The sequence below is a fragment of the Gopherus flavomarginatus genome, chromosome 1, assembly GCF_025201925.1.
Source record: "Gopherus flavomarginatus isolate rGopFla2 chromosome 1, rGopFla2.mat.asm, whole genome shotgun sequence".
Lineage (NCBI taxonomy): Eukaryota > Metazoa > Chordata > Testudines > Testudinidae > Gopherus > Gopherus flavomarginatus.
Genome location: NC_066617.1, coordinates 323,857,854 through 323,878,772, shown reverse-complemented (window position 1 = coordinate 323,878,772; position 20,919 = coordinate 323,857,854). Strand labels below are relative to the sequence as shown.

At 40.3% G+C, this 20,919-nt stretch overlaps 1 protein-coding gene across 6 annotated transcripts in view; it reads right to left on the bottom strand.

Annotated features, from left to right (window-relative positions):
- Positions 1-20,919, bottom strand: part of N4BP2L2 (NEDD4 binding protein 2 like 2) — a 479,674-nt gene that overhangs the window by 55,758 nt on the left and 402,997 nt on the right. For 3 of the 6 annotated variants that reach the window (XM_050937131.1, XM_050937133.1, XM_050937137.1), the window contains 3 exons: positions 18,061-18,149; positions 17,570-17,646; positions 10,283-10,426 (listed from right to left, as the gene is read on the bottom strand). In XM_050937131.1, the coding sequence (XP_050793088.1) occupies positions 10,283-10,426; positions 17,570-17,646; positions 18,061-18,149 (310 nt within the window). Of the gene's footprint in view, positions 1-10,282; positions 10,427-10,861; positions 10,970-17,569; positions 17,647-18,060; positions 18,150-20,919 lie in introns of those variants that run through there. The other 3 variants (XM_050937135.1, XM_050937132.1, XM_050937136.1) reach the window with 3 other exon arrangements.

The following is a 20,919-nucleotide window of genomic DNA, read 5'->3' as shown; positions in this document are numbered from 1 at the left end:
GGAAACAAGTTGTATAGGCCTTTAAGAAATCTGGCTGCTGTATGGTGGGCAAAGACAGAGATGCCTTGATAGATGAGTGGAAGGTTGTCAGATGTCACTATGACAGAACTCATTGAGAGACCCTGTGCTTTCCATTCTAATAGGTAGTCCAGAATCTTGGAAAGTGGAACTTCAGAAGCTTGAGAAGATGGAAGGGTGCCCCAGGATTGGAAGTGCTTCCACTTTTGGAGTAAGTCCTGTAAGTACCAGGCTTTCTACCAGATAAGAGAACTGACTGATCTCTATCCAAAATGGTCATTTCCATGCTTGAATGCCATTGAGGAGCCCTGTTCTCAAATTCAGGAAGGAGGGGTTGGGATGCATGAGGGACTCTGAGTTCTGTGTCAATAGAACACAGGAAGTCTGAGGGGTGTTACCTCTGAGAGGTGGATGAAGTTTGAGTGCCTCATCTGTCTCAGACAAGCAGGTGTTAGGAGGATAGCTCTCGCTCCTTCTTGGGGCAGCTTGAGAACAGTCTTGTGAATAATGGTATAGGTATAAGTACAAAGAAGGGTATGGGAGCATGGTGTTGTCAATACATCCCTCAGGGTGTTGTGGCTGTAACCTCCCTTGGAGAAGAACAGTCTACATTATGTGTCGTAGATGCTGCGGAAAAGTCTTTAAGCTCTCATTTCTGATCTTACTATAAGTATTTACTCAGGGTTTGTGTGACTGTTTTCTGGAGCCCTGGTAGACAGACTGCTGATATCTCTATCTGCTGGTAGATACACCAGTTGCACAGCCTTAATGACTCTGCACATAAGGACTGGGATCTTGTTCTGCCCTGGAGGTTGATGTAATACATCCACTGCCCTATTGTCCAGCATTACTCTGACCGGGTGACCTCATATGGCATGAAGGAAGTGTTGGCAAGAATAATGTACCAGTGTTAGCTCCAAGGCATTGATATGGAACACCAATTCCTGTGACAACCATTTGCCCTTTGCAGTCTCCCTATCCTGAACTCCCCATCCTAACAGAGATGCATGTTGTGAGGGTCTTTGAAGGTGCTTGATTTAAGACTGTGGTTCCAACACAGACCTTCCTTGAGTCCTTTCACCAAGTAGGAGAGTCCAACACCTTTTGAGGCACTGTAACACATTTGGAGAGGTTGGCTTTGGGGCATGCACTGTTCTTATCCATGTCTGGAGGCATCCTTGTGAGGAGTCGCATATGTGGAGACCGACATGTGGCCCAAGGCCTGCAGACAAGTCCAGAATATCTTCTGTACTGGAGTTAGTATGGATTTTTTGTGGTTGATGTGGAGGCCCAGAAATTGGAATAGTGTTCTTGCTCTGGACATTGCTGACTGGACATCTTGTGGTGACCAGCGTCTGAGAAGCAAGTCATCCAAATATGGGAACATTGTGAGCAGCTACCACTGAGAGAATGTTTGTGAACACCGTTGGGGACATGGAGAGTCTGAAGGGGAGAACTCAGTATTGACAGTGTGCCCCATCACAAATCTTAGGAAATGCTTGTGGGAGAGATGGATGGCTATATGAAAGTAGGCATCCTATAGGCTTAGGGATGGAATTATGACACCATTCTCAAGTGCTGTTCAAAGTTCCTGAGGTCGAGGATTGGTGTCCACCGTTCACCTTTCTTGGGAACAAGTAACTGGAATAGAAGCATCTTCCGATGAACCCTAGTTGGACTGGTTCTACTGCTTCTAGGAGTTGCTCATGAGAAGAATCCCTGAAGAGGCATGGAAAGGGGGTAGAAAGGAGGAAAAGAACCCACTGTATAGAGTAGCCCATTTTGACAACCTCCACTATCCATTTATCTGAGATAACGTACTCCAGACAAGTAGGTAGCGTGATGATCTCCCAAGGAGGGATAGTCACACATCATCTGATCCAGTGGACTGAACTGGTTGATGCTCTAGACCGAGGTGTCAAAAGTGCTTCTGAGAAGGAGGGGCTGATTGGGCAGAAGTAGGGATTGGATGCCCCAGTTTCTGTATCCTGGCTTTTCTCCTGAAGGGCTCCTGAGGCTTAGGGAAAGTGTGCTGATGGTACTGGAATGGTTTTGATCTTTGAGTGGTTTGGAATCTACTTAAAGGCCTTTTTGTTGCAGGCACAAACATTTCCAATGACCGCAACATTGCTCTGGAATCCCTGAGCATGTGAAGAGAGGAGTGTAACGATGCTGGTTCTGGCAGGACCCAACTGAGAATGCCAGTTCAGGACAAGTTGCTTAAAGCAGGGCAGTTACAGCCCAAGGCTGGGGTTTTTCCACCTTTAAGGCAAATCAAACCGGCCAGCCAAAGAGGACTTTGGTCTCACCCCACTGGCTAACCACAAGTCACACAAGCAATTCCCTTAGACTCTCCAGTTTCCCAGTATCACCACCAGTGCCACTCGTTATGGGGACGAAGGGTTATGAAAACCAATGCCCCAGTAAAATAAAAAAGGTTCTCTCAATCCCAAAGGACCAAGCCTCAGGCCCAGTTCAATATACAAATCAGATCTTACCCACAAATCATGTTGTTGCTAATCCTTTAGAATTTAAGATCATAAAAGGAAGAAATATAGATGAGAGCCAGAATTGGTTAAATGGAGTCAATTACATACAGTGATGGCAAACTTCTTGGTTCAGGCTTGCAGCAGTGACGGAATAAACTGCGGGTTCAAATCAAGTCTCTGGAGTACATCCACAGCTGGGATGGCTCATCAGTCCTTCATGTAGAGCTTCCATTCGTAGCAAAATCTGTCCAGAGGTAAGAAGCAGGATTGAAGACAAGATGGAGATGAGGCATCAGTCTTTTATATAGTTTTTTTTGGGTGTAAGAACACCTCTTTGTTCTTACTGTGGAAAATTACAGCAAAATGGAGTCTGGAGTCACATGGGCAAGTCTCTGCGTACTTTACTGAGTCTCAAGGCATATCTGCCTTCTCTCAATAGGTCAGTTGTATAGCTGATGGTCCTTAATAGGCCATCAAGCAGGCTAGAAAGAGCTGACACCAACTTGTCTGGGGTGTCACCCAGAAGCATAACATAAGTTTGAAATACAGACAGTATTGAGCCAATATTCATAACTTCAACTACAAAAATGACACACACATATAGACAGCATAATCATAACCAGCAAACCATAACCTTGTCTTAGACACCTTATTAGACCTTGGTTGCAACAATGATCTATACGGTCCCAGTTCAAATCAATAACGTGACAAGGAGTCTGCATGTTCGCTGAAGAACATGGGCCCTTCAAGTGAGACATTTTTCATTGCATTTTGTACATCCCTTGCAACGCCTGAAGACTGGAACCAAAATACTCTTCTCATAACTACCGCCATGGCCGTGGACCTGGAAGCTGTGTCAGCAACGTCTACAACATCTTACAGGGAGGCTTTTTCAACCAACTACCCTTCAGTGATGACAGACTGAAATTGATCTTTCTGGTCCTGTGGCATGTGCTCAATATAATGGGTAAATTTGGAGTGTGTGTTAAAAATCATATTTTGCCAAGGCCTAGGAGCTGGTATTATAAAATTGGAGAGTGGCTGATGAGTAGCTCTTCCTTCCTGGCAAGTCCAGCTGTTCAGGCCTCTCCATCTGACAGGGAATCTACAGTAAGCTTGACAGTTCCTTACACTGGTTGCATCCACTACAAGGAAAGTGTGGTTAGAGTGGAAGAAGTACTTCACTGCTTTTGGTAGGATGTAGTATTTCTTATCTGTCCACTTACAGGTTGGTGGGATTGTGGTAGGTGTTTCCCAAAGGGTATGTGCAGCAGATAATAAAGCCTCATTGATGGGTAGGGCAACCTTTCTCTGGGGACTAAAGTTCAGGATGTCCATCAAGTAATGTTTTGACTCTTGAGCTTCCTCTAGTGGGATCTAGTCTTTTCAAGAGATCCTGGAAGATCTTAAAATCATCAGTGTAAGAGTGAGGTGGTAGCATTACTGCCTTGTCTGGAAGTAAAGGGGAGATCTCCTCAGACTGCTATTCTTGCTCTTCCTGTATATTGTCCGACACCGGAGAATTGTGTGGTACTGAGGTGTGTGGTACAGATGCACACAATACTATAGGATGATTTGTAGATGCCAGTGGCTGGTAGGGTGCTGGTGGGTGCCAGTGCTTTCTCTTAGGCACCTGATGGAGTTGGTTGCTGTAGTACACCATGGGTTCCAGTAACCCCAGTGGGGAAAGGGTAAGAGAAGGGACTTCAATAATAATCATAATCTCTGAGTCTATGGTAAGTTCTCTAGGATCCTCTTCATGAAAGGGACTCATGAGGGTAGGGTAATACAGTACTGGTATGTATCCCTACCAAGATCTCTGAATCAGAGGAAACTTCCCCTGAACTAAGGAGAAGGGAGCTGCCCTCTGGTGTTCTAACCAGTACTGAAGCCTTGAGACAAGTCTCAATTTGCTGCTTTTGCAGTGGTACCAAGGTAGTGGTACTGGTAGATCTTGCCAACACTGGCGACACAGGTGCATCAGAGATACTGAGATCCTCTGAAGAAAGGAACCGGGAAGGAGATGGAGGGCTTTCACATAAAGTTTGGATTGTTACTGGCTGGCGAGATGGAGGCTATTGTGGTACTGAGGTAAAATACTCTGCTGATGGTATAGTATGTGTCCTTTAATTTAACCTTTTAGACAAGAATTAAACCTCACAATTTAAACAAAAATTTTCAAGTGAAAACTAAAACTCAGTGTCAACTTCCAAACTTCCTTTAAAAGCTGAAGGTTACGTTATTGCAAAATCCTTACAAAAATGTATCAGATTCCAGTCACTGGCTATTTTTTCTATAATATCTTGATGTAAACTGAAGACCAAACCAAGTAATTTACTAACCTAATTATGGGCTAGAGAAACTGACAGAATCACAATGCTAAGTGAAATGAGGCTTCCTAAAACTTTTTTTTTTCTTAAAGTAGTAATGTATTTTTATGTTTAAATGTACAAAGATTTGGGATACAGAAAATAATTGAGACTTTTTCCTATGATTTCCATGCCTTCTTTAAGTATATTTATGTTGAAATGACATGAAAACTGAAGAAAAAGTAATACAAGTGGCTGTGAATAAGATACAAAGGGATGTATTTAATAGAACGTTAACTTATGAAATACACTATACAATAACTTGCAAATGATTAAAACCGTTACTAAAAAGAAAACAAAATAGTATGTCAACTTTTAGTTTTAATAAAATTTCTTATCAAAATACTAGGTTAGATATACATCACATTGTACAAATTTAAAATTGCACAATAGGTGTACAGAACCACAGAAAAAGACTGCATTAAATGTCTGGATTTTCAACCTGGATGTGTCTCAGACTCTAATTTAAAATACTGTTTTCACAATTGCTTCATAATAAAACAAAAGCATGCTGATGCAAGTCTTCAAAACTAAACCCCACTAAACCAAAAAGTGTATTTCAAACATTAGTTCAACATCAAATATTTCTATTTATTGCCTAATATGTTTATATGAAAAAACTATCTCAAAAATCTTAGCAAATTTCAAACATTTTTTGTAACTACCAAATCCTGATTTTTTTTTAAATGCAGATGATTCTTCTAAAACCAATATCTTAAATCACTGCTCTACTATGTTGTGCAACAGACATTATTACTCTCTAGTGCTATGGAGGGCTGTCAAGCAATTAAAAAAAGTAATCGCGATTAATCACACTGTTAAACAATAATAGAATACCATTTATTTAAATATTTTTGGATGTTTTCTACATTTTCAAATATATTGATTTCAATTACAATACAGACTACAGAGTGTACAGCGTTCACTTTATATTTATTTTTATTACAAATATTTGCACTTTAAAAAAAGAAATAATCTTTTTCAATTCACCTAATACCAAGTACTGTAGTGCAATCTCTTTATCATGAAAGTTGAACTTACAAATATAGAATTATGTAAAAAAAACTGCATTCAAAAATAAAACAACAGAAAATTTTAGAGCCTGAAAGTCCACTCAGTCCTACTTCTTGTTCAGCCAATCGCTCAAACAAGTTTGTTTACATTTGCAGGAGATAATGCTGCCCGCTTCTTGTTCACAATGTCACTTGAAAGTGAGAACAGGTGTTCTCATGGCACTTTGTAGCTGGTGTTACAAGATATTTACATGCCAGATGTGCTAAAGATTCATATGTCTCTTCATGCATCGACCACCATTCCAGGGGACACACGTCCATGCTGACGGGTTTCACTCGATAACAATCCAAAGCAGTGCAGATGGACGCATGTTCATTTTCATCATCTGAGTCAGATGCCACCAGCAGGTTGATTTTTTTTTTTGGTGTAGATTCCGCATCGGAGTGTTGCTCTTTTAAGACTTATGAAAGCATGCTCCATGCCTCATCTCTCTCAGATTTTGGAAGGCACTTCAGATTCTTAAACCTTGGTTCAAGTGCTGTGGTTATCTTTAGAAATCTCATAATGGTACATTCTTTGCGTTTTGTCAAATTTGCAGCTACAGTGTTCTTAAAATGAACATGTACCAAGTCATCATCTGAGAATGTTATAATATGAAATATATGAGAGAATGCAGCTAAAATATAGCCGGAGACATACTATTCTCCCCCAAGGAGTTCAGTCTAAATTTAATAAATGCATTATTATTTTTAAACAAGCATCATCAGCGCAGAAGACTGTCCTCTGGAATGGTAGCCAAAGCATGAAGGGGCATACGAATATTTAGCATATCTGGCACATAAATACCTTGCAAGGGCTACAAAAGTCCCATGCCAACACCTGTTCTCACTTTCAGGTGACATTGTAAATAAGAAGTGGGCAGCATTATCTCCCGTACATGTAAACAAACTTGTTTGTCTTAGCGATTGGCTGAACGAGAAGTAGGACTGAGTGGACTTGTAGGCTCTAAAGTTTTGCATTGTTTTGTTTTCGAGTGCAGATATGTAACAAAAAAAATCTACATTTGTAAGTTGCACTCTCACGATAAAGAGACTGCACTACAGTACTTGTATGAAGTGAATTGAAAAATACTGTTCCTTTTGTTTATCATTTTTACAGTGAAATATTTGCAATAAAAAGTAATATAAAGTGAGCAGTGTACACTTTGTATTCTGTGTTGTAACTGAAATCAGTATATTTGAAAATGTAGAAAAGCATCCAAAAATACTTAATAAATATCAATTAGTATTCTATTGTTTAACAATGCAATTAAAACTGCGATTAATCACGGTTAATATTTTAAATCTTGATTAAACTTTTTTAGTTAATTGTGTGAGTTAACTGTGATTAATCGAGAGGCCTAGTGATATGACATGTATTTTTATACGAAGCTATCCTTCAAAGGCATCTGCAACTTCCCCTTAATTTTCTGTTCTTCCCTTTCTCAAAAACGAAATAATGATTTTATGGTTTATTCAACCTGACCCCATTACAGGTTCAAATGTTCCCCTTCAAAACCAATGGGGCCCGATCATATACCCTTCTTAGAATACTAGAATGACAGTGGTATAAAGTCCTAATAGTTTGCATTGCATATCTGGACTCCCAATAAATGGTGACTTGGACAAATACACTTTGTGCCATGGAAGGACAAAGTCAGGTACTTTTAGACTCATGATTTAGATTTTATTTAAAAGTTGAAAAAACCTCCTTGTTAATAGAATAGAAAATGTAAATCATTTTTTTCCCTTTTAAGTGTTAATAAAAACTTCATTTGGTTATTAAACATCCTCCTGCAGTGTTTGATCAATGTGAAAACTGACTACGAACAATAACTGAACAATCTAGTTTTATCCTCCAAGTTAAGGAAATACAAAAATTAAAAAAAAATTTTAATTTATCAAAGTATTTCAGCTTTAAACATCAAATTTACTCATAAACCCACACAGGGGAACTTATTGTTTTTTAAATAGTCATTTTTAACCCGAGTGTCCCTTTAATCATGTAATCAGGTTTAAACATATAATAAGAAAACGTGATTAAATGTTTATACATTATAAATCCTATAGAGCAAAAGGGCTGCACCTTTTAGAGTTCTACCCAGTGATTGCTGACGTTTTTATTTTCATATTTTTATTTAATACAACAAAGCATACTGACCATAAGGCTTTCCAGTATTTAAAAATGAACTAGGGCCAACTTTCAAATATCATGATTACACCATACAAAACATAACAGGAACCCATAGGATGTGTATTTTAACAGTACATACCTATTTAAAGTCTCATTTCCTCCTTTCAAGATCTATTATAGCAGACTTAATACACTGTAATTTCGTACCTAAACCTTAAAAATGGAAGACTAAGGTATGTCTTAAATGCAAATTTTCAAATAAATACTTTTTATTGTTTTTGGAGTTGTTTTGTTATAGTTTCCTACACAATTACAGAAGTCTTAATTGCATCAACCACTTTTCAAGTAAGAGCCTCAGATTAAAAAACTTGTTTTGTGGTTCTCATCAGTCAGACAGCATATAGACAGCCAATGACCTTTGTTCTCACCTTACAAGTATCTAAAGATCACTAAATTCATCCCATTCCCTGTAGATCTCTTGTATGAATAGCCTCTTATTGTAGAGATACAAATTGATACTATATTACATTCTTTGAAATTAATGAGGTTTGCTTTAGGCAGTTTACTTGAGCAACCATTCTAAATATGCTGATTCTTTTTTCCGCCATCATATCACTACAGTATAAACATGTTCAACGAGGCATGATAAACTTATCCAGCCATTGCACAAAAGTAAAAAATGCATCTTGGTGTCTGCAATATAATTGCTATCTTATGCTGATAGTACTGCACACAACCAAGTTCTTTACAATTGTCTTTGAAGAACAGAATTAATATTAAATGAAGATCTATTTATGCAATGGACAAATATTCCTGAACAAATTTGCCATCAAGATCTCCCCCATATTTCTTAACACACAACAGAAAATCCAATCTGGCAGAGTCCAAAGATGCACTATATCAACTGCTGTTTAAGTAATATAATTAATATAAAACCATAAAACAAGAACAAAATATTAACTTTGTCAGACTTACATTGGACTACTAAAACAATGGCAGCAATAATAGACAGAGATACTTTATTAGTCCAGGGACCAACACAAATGCAAGCATTAAATTTAAAACTTACTACCATACCAGTGTTTAAGCCTAAGGTAAAAAGGATCTATGGCAATAAAATGATCAATCTCCATGCTGGCTCAGTTTTAGGCATCTGCTAAGAAGAGAATATTACCTGCGCCAAAATCCTGAAAAGAATGTAATGTGGTTTTACAGAACTGAGACCACTGTCCACTTGTACCTAGTTGGTGAAATTGCACACACTCCAACTGCAGATGGGCCCTAAGAGACTAATATTTTAAATATTCTGCTTTCTTTGCCCAGTTAGAACACTCAGCCCCAAAAGACTCAGTTCTAATTAAGCATCTCAATGCTGTAAACTTAAACACAGATGTACATTTTCATGCCAACAAAAATCTCAAAAAATAAATTTAGATAGTTTCTAGGCACGGTTACATTTGGTATTTCAGTAGACAGCAAACAAATTCAAGACAAATCACGGTTTGTAATTTCAGGCTGGTGAACACTGCAATTGCAGCACACTGGTTTAGCTGCCAGATGAGACTCTGGGCCAAAAGTGAAGATGGAAACAAAGGGAAGAGAGAAAGGAATCTGGGTTATAAGTGTGACAACATTTTGGATACCAATTAAAATGAACAAGCATGCAGCAAGAAATAGAAAACATAATTGTTCAGTATAAAAACCTGGTAAAAGTTGGATAATATTAAAAAGCAGAGGAAATAGTTAAAATGCAATAACTACACACATATCCTATTCCTCTAGGCTTTTCTGAGTTCTATTTAAAAAACAGTTTTGTTAGGACTTCCTCAAAAGAAGAACAAAAACAAAAAACTGTTCAACAGTATCCTCTGTGGACAACATTATTTGAAACCCAACTATAAAGGAAAACTTGTTTACTTCACACTATCCAAAAGCAAAGTTAGTACAAATGTAATAAATAGAGATTGTAAAAACATTTAATGTACATTTTTATATTAAATTTTATTTACATTTAAGTCTCCAAAACTTTATTTAATGGAACAATCTCCAAGAGAGAATGGTCCTTTAATTGCATTAAGCCTATTTAAATCTCAGGAGAAAGTCCACTGTTCAATATTTTAAAAAGGGTGACCAAAAAGCTGGTGTTAGTTGAATATAACCTGGAGTTATCGGTTATTTGAAACACTGAAAGAATTCCAAGAGTCTATACAGCTTCCCCACCTCTGTCTTCGCTGTGGAGGTGGCCTTTGTGTGTTTTTGTGAGGAGGGTCCACTGAATTCATTACAACAGAGATGGACATTTGATATTCATATCGTTCCAACATCTGAGCAATCTTCTCACGAGGGACCCCATGTTTATTCCTCCTACAAAAATAATAATTTAAATAAACTGTTTGGTACTTTTTATATGTTTTCAGTCTTTCTTAAACTTTTGAAGAGTATCTTGTGTTTTATCCTCTCCATCTATCCAGACTGTCAAATGCCATCATTTAATCTTCTGCCCACTTTCAAAATCCAGAATCACATAGGCTTTTCCAATATTACAAAACAGTAAGCTTAAATATAGTTGAAGTAGACGAATTCACTACAACTGACTACACACTTTTGAAAAACAATATGCTGTAGTGGGTGGAAGTTCAGAATTAATGACACAATATTTACCATATTATAATATCCAAATTTTTTTACATCTTTTTAACACAATTCATTGTATATACGATACATTCAAAAATATAAAACAAAAGTATTTTCCTTTATACAGAAATGTGGTGCTGTTTGTCAGTTTCAGCACAACTGCACCTGTATTTCCCCCTCTGTGGTCCCTTGAGGGCACCCAATCCAAGGTTTCTGGCTCCCAGTCATCACCTCTCTTGGGCAGAGACCTGCATCTCACTCCCCTCAACCAGTGGTTTTAAGGCTGCACAGCTCCCTGTCTTCTTCTGCAATAACAGCAGCAAACCAGTCTGCTTAAAAAAACAAGACCTGTGCTTTGCTTTCTCTCCAAAGGCTATGAGTAGTGTGAATGCCAGCAGTTACAGGTTACCACACAGCTTTTTCTAAGCAAGCACATTTGTTCATCAGGTAAACAAACACATAAAAACAAACAGCCTACCAGAAGTCACCCATTAGTCTTATGGGGCCCCAGTAGGCCAAAGTCTTTCCAATTCTTCTGCAAGGGATAGGGCCTCCCTTGGACAGCAGCTCCTGTCCATTTGCTAGACCAGAAACAAGACCCTGAGTCAGTTTAAACTCAGGCTATTTATCCAAAAGTCCTTTCTTTGTCTATTGGTCTTTGGAGAATCTGCTTAGAAATAGTGCATGTGAGCCTCTCCGGGAAGTGGTACCTCTCTGGGAAGGTTACAACCAGGCTGATTTACCTTAGTCACCACCAACTGTTTTTAATTCCCAGAGGAGCTGTGGTAATCCTCCCTCATCGAATAGAACACAAATCATACATAAACCATTTATTTAAAACAATGGACCCCAAAGATACTGCATGGGTTTGCAATATCTTTCACACTGTTGATATGGATAATATGTGTACGGTGTTCTAAGATGACTCTTCTTTCTATTTACCTATCAGATACTATGGTGCTGTTAGATACAACCGTGATGGGGGCCATATCAGGGACCCCCAGTTGAACACAGACCCTGCTCATTGCACTTGGCTGACTCAGCTAATGAACCCAGATTGGCTGAAGACTTCAGCACTCACAGTCTCAAACAAACACTGCAGCAGTCCTGGGTTCCTGGCTGCTCCACAGCATTCCACAGCTGCAGCTGTGTTTTTGGTCCTGCTTCCTATTCCTGCTCTCAGCTCCCTTCTTGCTCCTAGTCCTTACTCTGAATCCCCGCTCCTGCTTCCTGTTCCTTGTCTCTGGTTCTGTTCCTGGATTCCTAATCCTGGTTTCCAGTTCCTAGACCCTGCTCTTGGCTCCAGCCTACAATCTGGCTCTGACTCTTGACTCCTGATTCCTGGCTCCAACTTGCTTGCTGGACTTGGTGTTCATCTTCTGACCACAGCTCTGATCCGTAGCTCCTGGCTCACTCCCTGGACTTGACATTCAGTTTCTGATCACTGTTCTGTCCCTGGCTCCTGGTCTCTGGCTCTCGGCTAGCCCCTCAAACGTGATAATTTGGCTCCAAACTTGGCCACTAAGCCTGGTTACCTCTGTTCCAACCACTAAGCCAGCCTCTCACCCTGACCAACAGGCAAGGCTGCCCATGGCTTGTTCATTATAGTCTGAGCAGCCCACAAAACTCTGAGAAGGCTCAGAGAGGGACAGGGAAAAGAGACACTGATAGGGATGGATTCTGCACAGGGAGGTCCTTCCTTAGCTGACCTGCTGGGTTCCCTACAGAGGCACAGAATAGCACTCTGCAGGTGGATAATACAGTAATGGAACCAAAGATTCCTTTTAATTCCTATTGACAGTATCAAAGCTTTTTTTACTGTCTCACACGACCATTCCCATAAAGTAATTAGTGGTTCACAGTCATGCTGGAAGGGCATAATGAGTGAAGTCTCACAGGGATCAGTTTTTGGTCCGGTTCTGTTCAATATCTTCATCAATGATTTAGATAGTAGCATAGAGAGTACACTTATAAAGTCTGCAGATGATACTAAGCTGGGAAGAGTTCCAAGTGCTTTGGAGAATAGGATTAAAATTCAAAATGATCAAGACAAACTGGAGAAATGGGCAGAATGAATAGGATGAAATTCAATAAGGATAAATGCAAAGTACTTCATTTAGAAAGGAACAATCAGTTGCACACATACAAAATGGGAGATGATTCCCTAAGAAGGAGTACTGCAGAAAGAGATCTGGGGGTCACAGTGGACCACAAGCTTAATATGAGCCAACAGTGGAACACTGTTGCAAAAGAAAGCAAATTCTATTCTGGGACAGGGTGGGCAAACTTTTTGGCCTGAGGGCCACATCTGGGTATAGAAATTGTATGGCCGGCCATGAATGCTCACAAACTTGGGGGTTGGGGTGAGGGCTCCGGCTGAGGATGTGGGCTCTGGGGTGGGGCCAGAAATGAGGAGTTTAGAGTGTGGGAGGGGCCTCTAGGCTAGGGCACGGGGTTGGGGTGGGGGAGGTGAGGGCTCCAGCTAGGGGGTGCAGGCTCGGGGTGGGGCTGGGGATGAGGGGTTTGGGGTGCAGTAGGATGCTCCAGGCTGAGACCAAGGGGTTCTGAGGGCAGGACGGGGATCATAGCCGGGGCAGGAGGTTTGGTCGCAAGGGGCTCAGGGGTGCAGGCTCTGGGTGGCGCTTACCTCAAGCAGCTCCCGGAAGCAGCAGCATGTCCCCCATCTGGCTCCTATGCAGAGGCGCAGCCAGGCAGCTCTGCACACTGTCCCATCCACAGACAGCTCCCATTGGCCACAGTTCCTGGCCAGCAGAAGCTGCGGGAGGAGAGGGGGGCAGCATGTGGAACCCCCTGGCTGCCCCTACATGTAGGAATCAGAAGGGGGACATACCACTGATTCTGGGAGCTGCATGGAAAGCCCCCGATCCTACTCCCCGGCGGGACTTGGAGGGCTGGATTAAAAGTTCTGATGGGCCAGATGCAGCCTGTAGTTTGCCCATCTCTGTTCTGGGATGTACTAGCAGGAACATTGTAAGCAAGACACCAAAAGTAATTCTTCCGCTCTACTCTGCGCTGATTAGGCTTTAGCTGGAGTATTGTGTCCAGTTCTGGGAGCCACATTTCAGGAAAGACGTAGGCAAATTGGAGAAAGTCTAGAGAAGAGCATCAAAAATGAGTACAGGTCTAGAAAACATGACCTATGAGGGAAGACTGAAAAAAGTGGATTTGTTTAGTCCGGAAAAGAGACGACTGAGAGGGGACATGATAACAGTTTTCAAGCACATAAAAGGTTGTTACAAGGAGGAGGGAGAAAAATTGTTGTTCTTAAACTCTGAGGATAGGACAAGAAGCAATGGGCTTAAATTGCAGCAAAGGTAGTTTAGGTTGGACATTAGGAAAAACTTCCTGTCAGGGTGGTTAAGCACTGGAATAAATTGCCTAGGGAGGTTGTGGAATCTCCATCACTGGAGATTTTTAAGAGCAGGTTAGACAAACACCTGCCAGGAATGGACTAGGTAATACTTAATCCTGCCATAAATGCAGGGGACTGGACTAGATGACCTCTCGAGGTCCCTTTCAGTCCTATGATTCCCCACCCAGACAAGTTCAATGGGGATCACACGGCTTCTCTTGGGTTTCTGAACCAATGCCACTCCTGTTCCACATAAGACCACAGACCTATTCACCAGTAGAGCTAAGGTGGGGCTCAACATCAGTCGCAACCAGAGCCTATGCAACTTGGCACTGTTTGGTCCTGCCTTTCTGATGGTGAAAAGAACCAGTGCCACTTGGAAGGCCTATGCCTTTACAGTGACAGAACTAGACATTACGGCTCAAGTTGCCCAGCTAAAGGTCGGTCCGTCTCCCAACAAGAAAATACCAGGCCTCAACCTTCTATGAGAATCCTGGTTGGGGGATGGTGTAATTCCACTGGATCTAGCTCGATACACCAGTACCACTTCACAGGTTCCCTGTTAGTGGTGGTGCTCCACCTTACTCACCTTCAGCTCTCATTGTGCTTAAGACATTTGTCCATGGCAGATATCCACCTGGAAGCCCTCTTGGACACAAGAGCATCTCACATCACCAGATACCAACATGAGTCAATTCCATCCCAGACCCCGCTGAAGCGGTCAATGGATCTCTGTTTTCCTTCAGCCCAGTTACATGAGAAACAGCTCCTTCAGAAGTCACCACTATCAGGACCACCATGAGACCTTACAGTTTGGCCTAATCTGTTTCTCCCTCTTCGTAGTTATTTCTGGCATTACCTGGCAAACTACCCATGACCCCCAGAACTGCTGGTGCTCTAGCATGTTCAAGTTCACCTCTCTGCAATGATGTCAGATCTGCCGTCTCAACCTCAGTCAGGGGAAAGAGGCAGCCCCCATCTTATACTTGTTGAAGCTGTTTCTCTCCAAGCCAGGCTAAGGCAGGTTAGGAGGGGCCTCACTAGATACAGCCAGCCCCCCAACTACTATGGCTATAACTGCAAAGTACCAGGACTTGTTTGATATTTTTGACAAAGGGAGGACCAATATTTTGCTGCCTCATCAGCCCTATAATTGCCCTATACATATCCAGGCTGGAGTGAAAATCCCTTTTGGACATATTTATTCCCTTTCAAAACCTAAGCTGCTGGCCCTTAGAAGCTACTTACAAGAGAGTCTGTGCAAGGGGTTCATCTGTCCCTCCAAGTCCTTAGCCAGGGCTCCAATTTTATTTGTCACCAAGCAGGATGGTTTCCTACACCTGTGGGTTGACTATTACAATCTGCACCTGTTGTAGACATTTTGAATACACTGTGCTGCTGTTCTGGCTACACAATGCCCCTGTTACTTTTCAACATTTTATAAATGACATTTTCAAAAATATGTTGGACCATTTTGTAGTTATTTACTTAGATGACATCCTTGTCCATCCAGACCTCTTTTGTTGACAATGGAGGCTGAAGTTTCTGATTTTGCCAGTCAATCTTTTACTCCCAACTCATTGATTCTCAATGCCATAATTCAGCCCTTAGCACAGAATTAGTATGTGGTCACTCCTATTTTAAGTCTTCCTTTGTATGAATTGGTAAGGGATGTGGGGAGGAAGGGCAGTGTCCAGTGGCACAGGCATATGCAAAGAATTTGCACTGAGGAAGGCATCTGCAGAGAGCCAGTAAGGCCACAAAGGTGCACAGTGGTGACAGTGGAGGCGGCATGGCCACAGTTGCTAATGCATTCATTCAGTACATCCCCACATAAGGCTGCTCTCCAATGGCATAAAACCTGAAGAAGTGGGATAGTAGAACCACCACCTGCCACTTGCCATTACTCTATTGCAAATTCTCCCAAAGCACAATGAACCTCTCCAGCACAAGGAACTGCAATTTTGTACCTCCACATACAATTCACTTTAGACCTACATAGATGAATGAATGAATGCATGCATGCATGCCTGCCTTTATGGAGGGAGAAACAGCAACTGTTTAACAGAGGAGAGCAACACTCCACACCAATACTCTACCTAACTGCAGGAGAAATGTAAAGTGCAATTACCAAGAGAGGAATCTGGCCAGGTCACCAGTGTTAACTTTCCCAATTCTTGCAAACTAATTTCATGGATTATTTCATAATTACATGTGGTCAGAACTAATTCGTAAGATGTGCAACACCTGTTCAATACTGACGTTAAGGACAGAATGTCTTACTGAACCACCAAACACCACTTCCTAAGCAATCCTGCATTTTCCTTGATGACCTTCTACACAAGTACTAACTAGACGTTCCCCTGCTTAGCTATTAAGAGCTGATGAGACACTGAATTGGTATGACTACTTTTGTTTCGCTCCAGTATTATATTAGAGCCATTACACTTCTTTATGTAAGTTTTCATTATAACCTACATTTTGAAAGAGTTCAGATACTTGATCATAAAGAGTTTAGTTTAATTTGAGTGAGATTATTTATGCAATTTCTTAGTGTTTAATAATTATTTTTCTTTTTATACACACTATTCTAATATTTTTAGTTACCAAAACAATTGTGCTCTTCTGACTACTATCTAGTTAGAAGATGAATGTTCTTACTATTATTTCCTTATCCCCTGTTAACATAACATTGCAAGGCTAACTCAACCCAATCCCATTGTCGGTAGCCTTAGAATGATACCATATCAACAAGAGATGGGGAAGAAACAGTAAAAATCTTCATACATTTGACTTCTCCCAAGTTTGCCTGGCACGCACTGTCATCCCATAATTTCAGAAGGATCTAGAGTGGATGACAAATATCAGGAATTAACAAACAAAATTCAATGGGCACCGCCATACCAGATCAGATCAAATGTCTACCTAATCCAGTATCACCATTTCCAACAGTACTTAATACCAGATGATTTGTGATGGACAATTATGGAATAGCCTGCTTATATGGGAATTTTCTTCCTAATCCACACTATTAAGAGTGGAGTTACGCCCTTAGGCATGAAGATTTATATTCCTTATAAAATCTTCTATTTTACATAATTAAACTGTGGGTGTTCTTATCTATATAAATGTCTAATCTACACAAATGCTCATGGCCTCAGTCACATCTTGTAGCAATGACTTCCCAGGTTAATTTAATCATCCACTGTGTAAGGAAGTGTGTCCTATGGGCCTGATTATTTTTCCACTTAAGTTCACGGAAATTTTGCTGCTGATTTCAAAGGGACCAGGACACAGGGTCCTCTGTGTATTCCTGAGCTGATATTTATGTAAGCAGTATATTTACATAAATATTAACAGAAGTCAGTACATACTAGAAAACAAATGTTAGCAGTAAAGCACTTAAGCAACTGATGAAGTACTGAGAAAAATTTAAATTAAACCACAATACAGAAGAAAAAAGAAACTAACTATGATGGCTACTATAACACAAGTCTTACTTTTCTAACTCCTCTGGATCAAACTTCCACCATGTGTCTGGCTCATGGAATTCCACTCTGTAGCCTTTCCCTAGAGCCTAAAGCAAACAAAGAAATACAGTATGCATGATAGGTGTAACATTATTATACTAGTATATGCTGCAACAAATAGAAAAAATATTAATGAAAACCAGATTGTTATTAAAATTAAATACAAAGCAGTCTTAGCCCACTGAACTTTAGATCACTTACCCCACAACCTCTAGGTTTCATCTTAGGCTAAAAACATTAGGTCAAGTCAATCCAAACTAGACTACCTGTTAGTGGCTCTGTCAAAGAAATAGCCTGTTTGAGGACAGAAAGCAATGTCAACAAGGAAGACCCATTACTAGACAAAGTAGTTGCATTCGTGCTTTGTGAAGTTAGGTCTGCAAAAAAAAACAAAAACAAAAAAAAAACCCCACACCACAGTATAACAACAATGGATTTAATTACAGAGTAGTTATATTTACCATTTCCACATACGGCTTCATTTCCCAGGCTTGAGTATTAGTGTTGTCTATTATAACTGGAGATCTTCCCTGGTCCATTGCTTGTTTTGCTGCAGTAAATAAAGATTACAATACAACCCTCGATATATGAGTGAAAAATTGGAATGAAATTCTATTTCAAGTAAAATGATGACAAGCATTTTTGTTCTATAAGTAGTTTGCATTAGAATGTCATGTGATTAATTAAGCAATCTAAACTGGATTTCTATTTAATTAGATTCCACTTAAATAAGAAGGCCACAGCTTCAGTGTAAACCAACAAACAGTAATCTACTTGAGAGAGACAAGTGCTAACAGAGCTATATAGTTAACAGAGAAAACTGCCTATTGCCTTCTTGATTCCTAATAAGAAGCTATGGAGGCATTTGTTGTGGGGAACAAGACAAGAAGAGTTGCTGGCTAAACAACTTTTATAATTACTTTTACAGTTAATTCCTAGAATAATAATTACAAGGGCCACATTACATGGAATACACATTTATTGTGACAGAGATGGCATGAAAATGCATCTAGAAAAACTTATGCTTAAGATACTTTATTGCTTTAAGAAACTAATATTTCCATTCATAAAATCCCATATGAATAACAGCCAAAAGTTCTGGGCTTGATAGTTTGCAGAGCTAGAGCATATCTTTTAGAAAGACCTTCAATCTTGATTTAAAGACTTCAACCACCACATTTCTAGGTAAATTGTTCTAATAGCTAATTAACCTTTTTGTAAAAAAATCTGCACCCTGTTTCTGATTTTAATTTAGCCTAGCTTCACCTTCTGGTTCAGGGGTTCTCAAACTGGGGATCATGACCCCTCAGAAGGTCGCAAGATTATTATATGTGAGGTCATGAGCTGTCAGCCTCCACCCCCAAACCCTACTCACTTCCAGCATTTATAATAGTGTTAAATGTAAAAAAGAGTTTCTAATTTATAAGGGCGGGTCAAACTCAGAGGCTGGCTGTGTGAAAGAGGTCACCAATACAAAAGTTTGAGAACCATTGTTCTAGTCACTCCATCTTGTTATGGCTTTATGTATTAAACTGAAAAGGCCTCTATTACCAGAAATATTTTCTCCATATAGATACTTATAGACGGATCAAGTATCACCAGTCAACTTTCTTTGCTGAATGGAGATTTAGTCCTACTGTAAGACCTCAAATCATTTTGGTAGCTCTTTTCTAAATCCTTTCCAATTTGTCAAAATCCATTTTTAAATGTGGAAACCAAAGCGGAATGCAGTATTCCAGGAAGGACTAGCCACTAGGCAACATGGGATGGTAAGGAGGAGGCAAGACTGACTCAAATGCAAAAAAGGGGTAAGAAGGAAATTGGTAGGATTAGACTGGTAACGAGTGAGTGGAAGCAGGATAAGAGTAAATGGCCCAGAATATGGTGTGGTGGTGAACAGAAACAGAGAAATGGGAGAAGTAGCTGGGGGAAAGGAGTAGGAGCAGAGAGAGGCAGTGACAAAAGGGCCTATAATCTCTAGAGCACATTTCCCTTCAGAAGCTGGAATTGGGTCCAGGTTTCCAGATAAAAAGATTGTAAGGCAATCATATATTAGAGTAATGGAGGGCTATATAAGTACCCAAGACAGATACCAGTTATCTGTTTAGGTCAAGTGGTAGAAGCGTTTCTGATAGGTTTAAGATCTAAATCCTGCTGATGACCCATACAAGAGTCAGCAGGGTTCCACATGATGGAATGTGGGTGGGTTTCAGTTTAATTTTTTTAAAACCCGAAGAAGTTAAAGCAAAAAGCCCAAACAACCTATGTTAAAAGTGTGTCAAATCTGCAAAGTTAAGTGCACAAAATTAGGTAATGACAGAACTAAGGCTGCCTGTGCAACCTTAATTCAATTCCCCTTGTGCATATGCATTAAGATACAGCCTTTAATTATATGATCACATACTATTTTTTTCCATATAAACTTCTAAACCTCATTTAGTGAGCAGGCTAGGCCTGCTCTGGGGATGAATCACAGCTGTGTAATGAATGAGATTACTGTCTATAAGAACCATGCATCCCCAACTTGATTCAGAAGTTGGAAGGTATATAGTTACTAAAACAGGAGATTGCAGGGAAAGAGGATAGTCTCATACTTAAAAGCACTTGAATCTCGTCTTGGAGAATTGGATTCTATCACTGCTTCTCCCACAAAGTTCCTATGTGATACTATGTAAGATTTTAAATGCAACTTTTCAGAAGCTGCCACTAACTGTGTGTGACCCAAGGACCTCTTGATGCCAACTGGCAGAGAACACAGGGGTGCATAAGCGTTACAGGGATCCCCTGGTTCTGGTATTTACATTCACCAAAGACTGTCATGCCAGGTTTCTACTGAAAGCCTGTGTCACATCGATCATCATAATCTTTGTGAAATGTATGTGTGAATAATATGTAATGAGCTGTGTACTGTATAAGTAACTGTGAATTATGCCTTGAAGTTAAAAGACAGATCACCTAGAGGTGACATACGTTAAGAAAGGTTACATCAGATATGAGGCAGGAGACATTTATCTCCTTGGCTAACCATTGTGTATTGCATATCTTTCAATGGAAATCTATTTGCATACTGAGTCAAATACCAATGAAGAGATTGTGGGGACTTCAGGAGAAGAAATCAAGAGGAAGATGTGAACAGCATGGAGGCAGGGGGAGGGGGAAGAAAACCCTATTTACAGGTGAAGAATAAAGGACTGGTCTAATATATCAATATATATCAGAGATACCCTGGCATCCTTCATCCTGGAGACAAGGTGACAGCAGGCCTTTGGTCTCATGAAAGGAAGGTCTCAGTCATTCTGGTTGAAAACACCATGAAAAGC